This window comes from Lepidochelys kempii, chromosome 3, assembly GCF_965140265.1.
Source record: "Lepidochelys kempii isolate rLepKem1 chromosome 3, rLepKem1.hap2, whole genome shotgun sequence".
Taxonomy (NCBI): Eukaryota; Metazoa; Chordata; order Testudines; family Cheloniidae; genus Lepidochelys; species Lepidochelys kempii.
Window position 1 is genome coordinate 31,853,018 of NC_133258.1, and position 12,609 is coordinate 31,865,626.

The window sequence follows — 12,609 nt, forward strand, 5'->3', positions numbered from 1 at the left end:
GTTTCACACTCTTCTCAGAGAAAAAAGGGGTTGGGCTTCCTCGGCAGGGCTTCCTCAAAGGAGGACCCATTAAACAGACCAAAGAAGCATTCTTTTTTTTTCAAAGGACTCAGAACTTCACCAGCACTCCTTAAGTACTCATGGTAGAGGTGGGCCATTGACCTGTGTCTCCCAGTACTACAGAGGGAAGATACTGGTACCATGCTGTTGACTCCGGTACCATCTGTGAGACAGCTATTGAGACCAGTACCAACAGACACTGTTTCAGCACCAGCATTATGAGTACTGATGACCTCACCAGCTTATGAGGCTGCAAAGGCCATTGCATTGGTGGCGCCTCCTGCTCTTCCCGTCCTGTCCCAATCTTTGGCTCAGATACAGAGACTGAGAGTTGTACCAGAGTCAGTACCTGCTAAGCAATACAATAAAGTCTTGATCCTGGCACCTATGCACACCAGTTGGAACTGGTATGATCTTCTGCCTCTGCACCTGTGGCCTCAGTACCATGATACTGAGATGGTAGTCAGAATGGCCACTGACCATAGCTTACCCTTTGTCACTGACTACAAAAATATTTCCTGGTATCAAGTCTCAATGCAATATCCTCCACATCTTGGAGCACATTTGTGGTACGACTACCATGCCAGCATTGGTTCTGATACTGACCTCTTCACAATGGACTACAGATAAATCAGATCACCTAAGGCCTCATCAGGATTGACATACTCGATGCCTATTGATCATTATTCAGGTGGCTCCTCATAGTTGGGTTCAGAGTATCCACCATTGACATCCCTACCGAGGCACGGTTGGTCTAGCAAGTCTTCTACACCACTCCCAGAAGGAGAGCATTGTTACAGGGAACAGGACCATTCATATAGCTGGTCCCCAATGTCTTGATCACTGGTCCACTCAAAAGGGACTATTTGCTATGCACCTTCCAAAGCCAGAACTGATTCAGGATGAATCAGAGGAGCTGGTTCTGCCACAAGTGATCTGTCATCTTCCTTGCCTCCTGACTCAGTGACCCCGGATGACTCCTCTCCAGTTCTGGAGGATTTTAAATCTTATTGGATCTGCTGAGGAGAATGGCTGCGGCTTTGGGTATGCAGGTTGAGCTTGTGCAAGAGAATACTCACAAGGTTTTGGACATTCTCCAGGCGGTGGCCCCTGGACTGGTAGCCCGTCCTATTAATGAGGCTCTTTTAGAACCTGCAAAGACCTTATGTCACACACCAGCCTCCTTAGCTCTTGCAGCTAAGTGCATAGACAAATGATACCATGTCCCAGTGCAAGGCTTCAAGTGTTTTTATTCCCATACTGCCCCAAATTCCGATGTGGTCCCTGCTGCCAATGAGAGATCACATGATAGAATCATAGACATGTAGTGCCAGAAGGGACTTTGAGAGGTTATCAAGTGCAGCCCTCTGTGCTGAGGCAGGACCAAGTAAACCTAGACCATCCCTTCCAGGTGTTTTGTTCAAGCCTTTCATAGAAACCTCCAATTATGGGGATTCCACAACCTCCCTTGGAAGCCTGATCCAGGGCTTAATTACCCTTATAGTTAAAAAGCTTCCCTAATATCTAATCTTAATGTCCCTTGCTGCAGTTTGTCCTACTTTCAGTGGACATGGAGAACAATTGATCCATGTCCTCTTTATAGCAGACCTTAAGGTACTTGAAGATTGTCATCAGGTCCTCCTTTAGTCTTCCTTTCTCAAGACTAAACATGGTTTTAACCTTCCCTCATAGGTCTGGTTTTCTAAACGTTTTATAATTTTTGTTGCCCTCCTCTGGACTCTCTCCAGTTTGTCCACTTTTTTCCTAAAGTTTGGAGCCTAGAACTGGACACAGCTGTACAGCTGAGTTCTCATAGTGCCAAGTAGAGTGGGACAGTTACCTCCCTTGTCTTACATACGATACTCCTGTTAATACGCTCCAGAATGATGATAGTTTTTTTTGCAACTGCATCACATTGTTAACTCATATTCAATTTGTGATCCACTATAACCCCCAGATCTTTTTCAGCATTTCTACCACCAGCCCAGTTAGTCCCCATTTTGTAGATGAGCATTTGATTTTTCCTTCCTAAGTACTTTACACTTATCTTTATTTTTCATCTTGTTGATTTCATAGCAATTTCTCCAATTTGTCAAGGTCATTTTAAATTCTAATCCTGCCTCCAACCTCCAGCTTGGTGTCTTCTGCAAATTTTATAAAAACACACTGCTCCATTATCCAAGTCATTAATGAAAATATTGACTTGTAGTGGATCCATGACTGACCCCCTGAGGAATCCCACTAAATGCACGCTCCCATTTTGATAGTGAACCATTAATAACTACTCTTTTAGTACAGTCTTTCAACCAGTTGTACATCCACCTTATAGTAATTTCATTTAGACCATATTTCCCTATTTTTCTTATGAGAATGTCATGTAGGATTGTATCAAAAACCTTACTAAAAATCAAGATATATCATGTCTGCTGCTACCTCCTGTCCATTAGTAACCCTGTCAAAAAAGGAAATTAGGTTGGTTTGGCATGATTTGTTTTTGATAAATCCTTTGGCTATTCCTTATGACCCTATTATCCTCTCGTTGCTTACAAACTGATTAGTTAATAATTTGGGGAGGGGAGATTCAAATCATCTCCCAAAGAAAAAGAGTCCAAGAGACTTGATTTGTTAGGAAGTGGAACATATTTTTCTCCCTTTCTCCTGGTGCATAGCTTACCAACAGGCGCTGTTAACTAAATATGATTTTGTATATCTGAATTTACTGACAAGCTGCTGGAAGATGCTTGGGAAGAATTTAGGACTTCTTCCTGGTAGACGACCACTTGGTGGCCACTCCAGTGTGCGCTTGAAGTGGCAGATACTTCTTGGGTGATAGCCTCTGCAATAACAATGAGGAGTGCTTCCTGGTTACAGAACTCTGATATAACCTTTGACAGCCAGCAAGTCTTAGATGATCTCCCTTTTGATGGACAGTTTTTGTTTTCGTACAAAACTGATGAGACTTTGCATTCATTTAAAGGCTCCATTTGTTGGGGGCATATTTTTCAGCCCCCAAAGGTGTCAGTATAGGGCTCTGCAACAGTGCTCCCAGCAATATTGTAGACAACCTGGATATCCACAAAGGCAACAAGACTTTGAGGAGGAAGCAGAAATCACAGAGAAGGATTCCTCCAACTCCAACTAAAATCAGCCAGCCTGTCTTCACTCAGCGGTGCAGAAGCAGCACATTTGGCTTCCTCCTCGAGGACAGTGATACAGTCACCGGTGATCATTCTGCTATTTCTTCCCCATTTTGGCAGAGATTGTCCCACTTCCTGAGTGCTTAGGAAGCCATAATGATGGCCAAATGGGTCCTGAGCACTGTGAGAATGGGCTATTCTATCCAATTCCTCTCCATCCACTTCTTCTTCTTCACCACCTACCCCATTCCTTTTCAGGGATCCATCTTACAAGGCAATGCTCCTTCAAGAAGTTCAGACTCTGTTCCCACAAGGGAACATAGAAGAAGTCCCCCTTCAACATCAGGAAAGGGGTTTTATTCACAGTACTTTGATCACCAGGTCCAAGGCGGGTCTGAGACTCATATTCCATCTTCAAAATCTCTACAAGTATCTCAAATATATAAGATTTCATATACTTTTCCTAGCATCCATCCTTCCCTCACTAGATTACAATTGTTGTGCTGCCCTTGATCTCTAGGACAGCTACTTCCATGTGGCAGTATTGCCAAGTCACAAGAAGTTTCTGAGATTCATAGCGGCAGCCCAACATTATCAATGTACAGTGCTTCCTTGTACCTGTTGTCATCCCCATGAGTATTCACCAAGTGCATGGCAGCAATAATGGTGGCCTACCTGAGGATGTGAAGGATTCACATCTTCCCTTCCGTAGATGGTTGGTTAGTGGGAGGCAGATCTGAGCATCGGGTTCTCTGACACGTCCAGTTTATAGTTTGTCTCTTCAGTCGTCTGGGACTCATGCTGAACAAGGGAAACTCCATGTTATTCCTGACACAGAAAACATTGTTTTTCATAAATTCATAGATTTTACGGCCAGAAGGGACAATTGTGATCATTTAATATGACCTCCTTTATAACACAGGCCATAGAACTTCCCCAAAATAATTCCTAGAGCATATCTTTAAAAAAGAAAAAAATCCACTCTTGATTTTAAAAATTGCCAGTGGTGATGATGAATCCACCAGGACCCGTAATCAGTTGTTCCAGTGGTTAATTACGATCCAATGGCTGGAAGTAGAAGTTAACTAAATTCAGTTTGGAAATAAGACATAGATTTTTAACAGTGAGATTAATTAAGTTTGGAAATAAGGCATAGATTTTTAACAGTGAGATTAATTTCTTGTAAAGGTAAAGGTCTACAAATTGTATCTAATAAGATTTTTTTGTCTTTCGAACATTGTTGGGTGTTATCAATAGTTTCCATTATATTCTCCATTGCACTAGTTCGTTCCATCTCCTGGAAGCAGCATTACTTGTGGATTATTGGATGTGATGAATTCTTCATCAGGCCTCTTAATACACTTTAATTAGGCCAGCGAAATAAAGCTTGCTAAAATCTTGATCTCTGAAGTGCTGCCTGTTGACGTGTGAAATATCAGGATTATAGCGATCTTTCACTCTGCACATCACACAAGAAGGTACACAACAACTTGAACAGAGGGCACAGGAGAGAACAGCATGGTTGAATGGGAAGAAGGAGAGACAGTATTATCTAAGTTGGGAAAACAATATTAATCATTTCATTACAGTATTTTCTGAAGTATTTTCATTCATGGTGGTGGTGAAGTTACCTTGTTATCTTAGATCTTTATATGTATAATTACACAATATTTGAAACAGGACATTGTCTCTGAAAGTACTGGAAAATATTGGAAGTATGGTGGAGAGAACAAGGAACTAGCTACCTCTTACCTGTTCTAACACTTTTTTTGCCCAAATCAGGCCACATTGAATTATTTTCCTGGCAAGTTTAATATTAATAGAATTATAACGGTAAATATATCTGTATTTTAGTCTCAATTATACTATTGAGAGAAACGGAGAATTTTGAATACAAGTAGAGCCTAAATGACTGCAGCTCTATCAATGATTAACTTGTGCATGGACACTTCAGGTGCTTCTTTAGTATCTGAAAGATACTTCAGCAACTTACACATCATATGGGACCTTTTGTCCTTGGAAAATAGAGCAGACTATGTATTTAAAACAGCAAATGTTGTATGTTACTCATTATGTACACGGGTGCTGAAAGTCACTGAACCCAACTGTAAACCCTGTATATGATAGAGATCACTTCAAGTCAGGGGGTGCTGCTGCACCCCCAGCAGCCCTAGTTTCAGCACCTATACTTATGTGCATTTTATAATGGAACCCGATCTACTTTTTAAAAAAATAGCAAGAGCAAAAGGACTGGGCTTCGAGGGATACTGGGTCAAAATCTGTATGTCCTTGGGTGAGTTACTTGACCACCTTCTGCCTTGGTCATTCTAGCTGGAAAACAAGGCCTCATAAAACCGGAGGGAAGGATTCCATTGTAAATCCCAGTTATATACATTTAGAAATTGTTATAATTTCAACATTTCAAATCTTGTATATAATACTGTGAAACATCCTCAGCAGAGGTACTTAATATATTGACTTAGACAACATTTTACATCTTCTTTCTAAGAATTACTGAAAAGGAACTGAAAACAAGGAGATACTAGTACTTATAGGTTTGAATAAACTCCAACTGATGTTTGAGTGGTATGTCATTAAAAGTGGAGAAGGGGACTCTTTGCCCTTGTCTGTCTGTGGGTTCTGTGAAGAAGATGCACTAACCTCAAATGACCTATAGTATATTGATTATCTTGATGACGACATCTTAATTTTTTATCTGTGTAGATAATTCTTGATACCATTATGAAAAGCAGTATGAACAGTGTTTCCATTTATTCAAGGGATTTTTCAAGGTTCTTAATTGCTGTCAGACTTTGATTTAACAATTCTTACTTTAAGATGGCATGGTCATTGCATAATCCAGGCAGGAATATTTCCTTTTCCTCTTATCCTTTTAGCTTGTAAAAGTCTTTAAAAATTTAAATGTCATAGCATGTGTTTATTGGGAAGTGACATACATTTGTACACCTATTTAGGGAAGATCATGAATTTTGTTTCAGGAAGCTTAATAAAAAAAGATGAAACTCACAAACTCTCCTCCATTGCACTTTTCAGATAGCTGTGACACAGAAACTTTTAATCTGTGGGCTCTCCTTATTATTTCATATGACTGTCACAAAAACTTTACCTGTGGAATACAACATTGATGATAACTTCAGAGCTACAGTATCTTTGCCTATGAGGATTATCTACCTGTATGTGTCTCTAATGGCTGCCAGACCCAAATACTATTTTGCATGGACTTTAGGTAAGCAACTAAAAATGTGTGTACTTTTCTTTACAGTTAAAAGTACTGTATGTTGGATATGAATTTAAAAGAGAGAGTGCCCTCTTGGGGTCTTATAAGTAATTTTAGAACTGAGACTTTAGGCAAGGGACAATGAATGAATGGGTTTATTTTATAGTTGCCCATTAACATAAACTTAAGGATAGAAGTGTATTTTGCAAACTAGATTCCAGGGCCTGATGAATAGATACCTCAATAAAACATGTATTTGATATCTTTTAAAGAGAAATGGTATTTTTATCCCTTTAAAATTGCCTTAAAACTAGTTTAATTACATAGTGCATTTTAATTTAAGACTTCTATACTTTACTTTTCACACCCATTTATATCCATTTATAAACCTCTTCCTTGCAGTCAGTTAAAAAAAATTCTATTTAGAGTAGCCCAGCTGCAAGAACAAGCTGCATAACTCAACATGGATATATTGTAGTGTATAGGAATATGATCAGCAATAACTGCAACGTAAAGTGCAGTTGTCATAAATATAAAGGGAAGGGTAACCTCCTTTCTGTATACAGTGCTATAAAATCCCTCCTGGCCAGAGCAAAACCCTTTCACCTGCAAAGGGTTAAGAAGCTAAGATAACCTCGCTGGCACCTGACCAAAATGACCAATGAGGAGACAAGATACTTTCAAAGCTGGAGGGGTGAAAACAAAGGGTTTGTCTGTCAGTGTGATGCTTTTGCTGGGAACAGATCAGGAAGGCAGTCTCAGAACTTCTGTTAGTAAGTAATCTAGCTAGGAATGCGTTAGATTTCCTTTTGTTTAATGGCTGGTAAAATAGCTGTGCTGGATGGAATGTATATGCCTGTTTTTGTGTCTTTTTGTAACTTAAGGTTTTGCCAAGAGGGATTCTCTATGTTTTGAATCTGATTATCCTGTAAGGTATTTACCATTCTGATTTTACAGAGGTGATTCTTTTACTTTTTCTTTAATTAAAATTCTTCTTTTAAGAAGCTGATTGATTTTTCATTGTTCTTAAGATCCAAGGGTTTGGGTCTGTGTTCACCTATGCAAATTGGTGAGGATTTTTATCAAGCCTTCCCCTGGAAAGGGGGTGTAGAGCTTGGGGGCAAAGACATCTCCAAATGGTCTCTTTCCCTGTTCTTTAACACACTTGGTGGTGGCAGCATACGGTTCAAGGATAAGGCAAAGTTTGTACCTTGGGGAAGTTTTTAACCTAAGCTGGTAGGAATAAGTTGAGGGGGTCTTTCATGCAGGTCCCCACATCTGTACCCTAGAGTTCAGAGTGGGGAAGGAACCTTGACAGCAGTTGTTTCCTATATTGATGGTAAACGTTTCACCTTGTTTTTTAGTAAAAACTTTAATGACCTGCTAAAAGCAGAATACATATATATTGCCCTTGTTTGAGGCACTAAATGGATGTTGTATTTTAAACAATATTTTTCCTTTCCAAGTCATATAGGGAAAAAATATTCAACTTCCAGAAGTTTGTGCCATGGAAATGTTTATTATATTTTTGATTATATATTATATATTTTGTTTGTTATATATTTGTTGCATAACTCTGCATGAAAACTGAAGGGAAACCAATGCAGTAAAGAGTTTTGTAGAATAGCATGACTCACTTTCAGCTGCTAGTTTAATTCCTGTTCAGTGAATGAAGTATTTTCAGCCTGTCTGGGTACAGAATAATTCTAGGTTTTGTTGAAGAATGACATACTTCGGAATATTGTGCCTAAAAACACCAGTATTATCATCTGTCAAGGATGGAAGCCAGCTGAAAAGTGCCTAAACTCGCACTGTTGGAGTATCTCCTCAGAGAGGGTTCTGTCTGTACTACTTTTGCTAGCAGAGTTGAACCAGCATGGCTTTGATAAAATATGGAAGGCCATAAACTTTATTGGATCAGTGCTTCATTTAGTTCTTGCCCTCTTTTGCTGCTGCTTTATTGTAACTGCTCTAAGGGCCTGAGCAGAATGCATGATGACACGGGTGTTTTGCTGAATGCAATGCTTTGGGGTTTTTAATCTATTTTTATTCCTTCCAAATGCTAAAGCTCTTTTACAAATATGTTAAAATGAATCCTGATGTATATGCTATCAGCACTGTTTCCTCCTTTAGTTAGGAAGTTGTTATGGAATTGGTGTTACTTTCTGGTATTTCTAACTTGACCCTAAAAAAGTGTGGCAAGCTGATATTTCTTATGCATGGCCTCAAATAGAGTAGCAGGTGTTCTCCTTATTTACAAAAAAGAATTAATAAATGTTCATTGGTGGTGCAATAGAATGAGAAATTAGGTTATTTTTAAAATATCATAAATTTTGTCTTGTGGGCCAGTAGAGGTCAGAAAAATCTTTTAGATAAGCGGTGTCAGACTTCCTTGACAGCTGAATAACTGAGTGAAATGTAAAAACAATGAGGATTCCTTGTGGCACCTTAGAGACTAACAAATTTATTTGGGCATAAGCTTTCATGCGCTAGAACCCACTTCATCAGATGCATGAAGTGGAAAATATAGGAGCAGGTATAAATACATGAAAAGATGGAAGTTGCCTTACCAAGTGTGAGGTCAGTCTAACGATTCAATTAATAGTAGGATACCAAGGGAGGAAAATTAGCCTCTCCCTGGTGGAGGAAATGTGTTGTGCAAATGATGGCAATAGATATAAAAAGGGAAACTTTTAATATGTGGCCTCTGAGAAAAAAGGAAAAAAATTTATCCCACAGACTTGCCTGACACCATGGGTATGGATTAGTGAGCAAAGGAAGTTAAGTTGCCTTAGAGCAGCTGTTAGGAAAAGGGGAATAAAAAGGTTAAGGATTTCAGGCATATTCCACTATCATGTAAAGTACACTTACTTTAGCCCAGCAGTATACATCCATTGTTCTGTCTTCTACATTTGTATTTCCTATTGCAACTTAAATATATTGTTTTTATTGGTATAATATTTGTTTTATTCTAGACTCCTACTGAACTAACACAAGTTAAAGGCAATTTTTCAAAGAAGAAAGGAAGGTTATTCCGCTGTAACTAATCTTCTTTTCCTTTACCTTGTCCTGTCAATCGGGTCGGCGGTTCTTGTTCTTCATCTCTAAGCATTCTTGTCAAATGTGCCATCCAAGATGACGCCAACCTCCTTCGTGTCTTCTTTCAGCATTTAGGTCTTCGGCTCTTGATTGCTAGTTCTTGTACTCTCTGGCCAATGTATCTCACATCTTGCCAGATCATGTGACCCGGCCATCTCAGCCTGTACTCCCTCAGCTTTTCCATAATGGAGGCTGCCTGTATCATAGCTCATACCATTTAATTGCATAGCTTAGCAGCTGTTGTCTTACTCAGTGTCCAATTGAGCATTCTTGTTTTGGCAGTATGAAGTAGTGTTCTTCTCTCTTCCTCATTGACCAGTGTTCCAACCTATGTATCATGGCTGGCCTAATCATGATCTTCTACACTTTGCTCTTTAGTGTACTTAGCACATATAATCCCCATCAACTCCCTACATTTACACCACCCACTCTGCATGCAGCTTCTAACATCTGCATCCACATTCTCATTATGGCTCAACACTGAACTGAGGTTCAGAGTTTAACTTTATACCATCTAACTTTATTGATTTCTCATTGTTCCTCTCAATTAAACTTTATATGTAGTCTGTCTTTTGTAAGCCATTTTCTTCTATTGTAGCCCTCCATTGTTCTAGGTCCCTTTCCAGTTTGTATTAATCTTCATCGCACAACATGTCAGCAAAAACCATGCTCCATGGAGCCTCTCTCCTAGTCTATTATAATCGGAACTAGGAATGGGCTTACGGCTGATCCTTGATGTAGACATATCCCCACAGTGAATGATTCACTGTAGCCACTGCTGCTACTCACTACGGTTGTGCTACTCTCATACATATCCATGATAGTTTTAACATATGTTTCTTGCAGATTGCATGACCACAGGCATCACCATAACAGTTCTCTAGGAACTCTGTCATAAGCCTTTTCTGAATCCACAAACACTAAGTGCAATCCCTTGCATTTCTCTCTGTACTTCTGTAATATTTGGGCTGAAAACACTGTGTCCTGTGTTGACCTTCCTTGCATAAACCTGAATTGGTTGTTGCTTATTTGATGTTCCAGCTCCTCCCGAAGTCTTTTCTCGATAATTCTTACCAGCCATTTCAAAGTGTGACTCATTAATTTGATGGGTTGCTAAGTGCTACTTTCTTGCACATCTCCTTTACACTTAAAGATAGGAAACAATATTGGCCTTTTTCCAGTGCAGAAAAATAAGTTGAAAAAGTTCATCACTGTCACCATTCCCTCAATTGGTATGTTGGCCGATCCCACTGCCTTACTGGTTTTGTAACCTTGAACCCTATCTGAGCCTCCACCATGACAAAAGGTCTTGTGAGGTTGTTTCTTGCACATACTTCCTTCAGTGGTTTCTTCACATTGTCTTCACTGAGAAGCTTCTCATAAAACAGCTGCCACCTCCTAGTGATATCACTGTCTTCCACCAGTACTCTTCCATTTTCATCTTTGACACACTTTACAGTTCCCAAGTTCTGTGCTTCTATGCCTATTCTTGGCTAATTTATACATTCCTTTTCCCCCTTCCTTCATCAGTAGTACTGCTTACAAGTCTTTAAATATCCGACCCTTAGTTTCTGCAACTGCTCTTTGTGTTGTTATCTTTACAAGCTTGCATTCCTTATAACTTTCTACCACTTTTACTTTCTGCCGTTGCTTAAACCTTTCTTTCTCACTGCCTTTGGCACATTGTTGGATCATCACCATGTCTCATTGCCATGACATTTCCCTCTTTTCATTTGACCACACATTTGCACATTTTCTATAATATGTTTTGATATTTTCTCCCAAACTTCACTGGTATCAGTGTGGTCGATTTGGTCATTGTCCAACCTCCAAGGATCTCATCCTTAATCTCAGACTAAAACTTCCCTATCTGTGAGCCTCCACTGCTTTATCCTTTGTTTCACAACTTGTCTTTTGTCCCCCACTGGCCTTTTCAATCAGAAGTTCATGACAAGCAATCTATGTTGCCCTCAATCTGTTCTCCCAGGATCACTTTACAGTCTCATGTTTTTCTGTCACTTCCTCTTGTCAGGAAGCAATCAATCTGGGGCTGGTGGCACCACTCTTGTACATAATTAAGTGCTTCTCCTTTTTACAAAGTATATATTGGTATCAATCAGGCCATGGGCTCTGGTTAACTCTAAGTTACCCTCACCAGTTTCATTTCTGGTTACAAACTGTGACAATTATTGTACCTATCCCTGTGTTCTCCCACACGTCTGTTGTGATCTGCTCCCATGATCAAGCACTCAGCTTGTGGTATTTCACCTATCACTTGGTCCAGCACTATGTGGAATTCCTCCTTCTCCTCAATCATACAACCATCCTGCACATATATTCACATACAACATTAAATATTCTCTACTCAGTGCTATTCTAAATTCCATCAGCTGGTCACTCTTCCTTTGGATGTCCATACCTTATCCTGTAATATTTCTGCTGTGATTATTACTACTCCATTTCTCCTTGCTGCTGAACAGTGATACATTATCTTGTAGCCCTCCCCTGATGGTCATGGATATTAATCCCTTTCATTTTTTCTCTTGTATACAGGCAATATGCACTCTCCTTCTTTTCAACATCTCAGTTATTTCTCTTGATTTCCCAGGCACTGTTCCTGTATTCAGGGAAGCCAAACATAGTCTCACTATAGTCTCACTTCTTTAGCCACATGTGCCCAGAATGTGGTAGCCTTTCCCCATTTTCCACAGGCATCAGGCAAAGCGGTTGTGAGTCACTTACAGGGGTGTAAGTGTTTTGCTAGCATGATACTGGTATACTCCCTGAAGACCAAGGCCCATAGAGCATGTGTGATAGGCACAACGTTTACAAACTGGCTTTCAGGACTGACATTTTTGGTTTGAAATCAGCATCTCTTCTTGGAGATGGACTGCATATCACAGCAAATGAGTCCCATCTGCCTGGAGCAATTTTGTTATAAGGTAACAGATGCCTGCCTTTCATGCCCCCACTTTCAGTGAAAAACACCTGCACCATGACAAGGCAAATGGTAAGAATTTAGCTGTCAGAGGCTATATATTACATTTGCTGCATAAAGCATTTTCTAGGCAGCGA

General features: G+C 39.8%; 1 protein-coding gene across 7 annotated transcripts in view; it reads left to right on the forward strand.

Annotated features, from left to right (window-relative positions):
- The window catches only part of MBOAT2 (membrane bound glycerophospholipid O-acyltransferase 2), a 217,642-nt gene that overhangs the window by 184,129 nt on the left and 20,904 nt on the right, over positions 1–12,609 (forward strand). For all 7 annotated transcript variants that reach the window (XR_012157926.1, XM_073336059.1, XM_073336062.1 and 4 more), the window contains one exon: positions 6,252–6,444. Coding sequence is in view for 6 of the 7 variants with exons in the window: in XM_073336059.1 (XP_073192160.1) it covers positions 6,252–6,444 (193 nt within the window). In the remaining variant the exon portion in view is untranslated. The remainder of the gene's footprint in view (positions 1–6,251; positions 6,445–12,609) is intronic.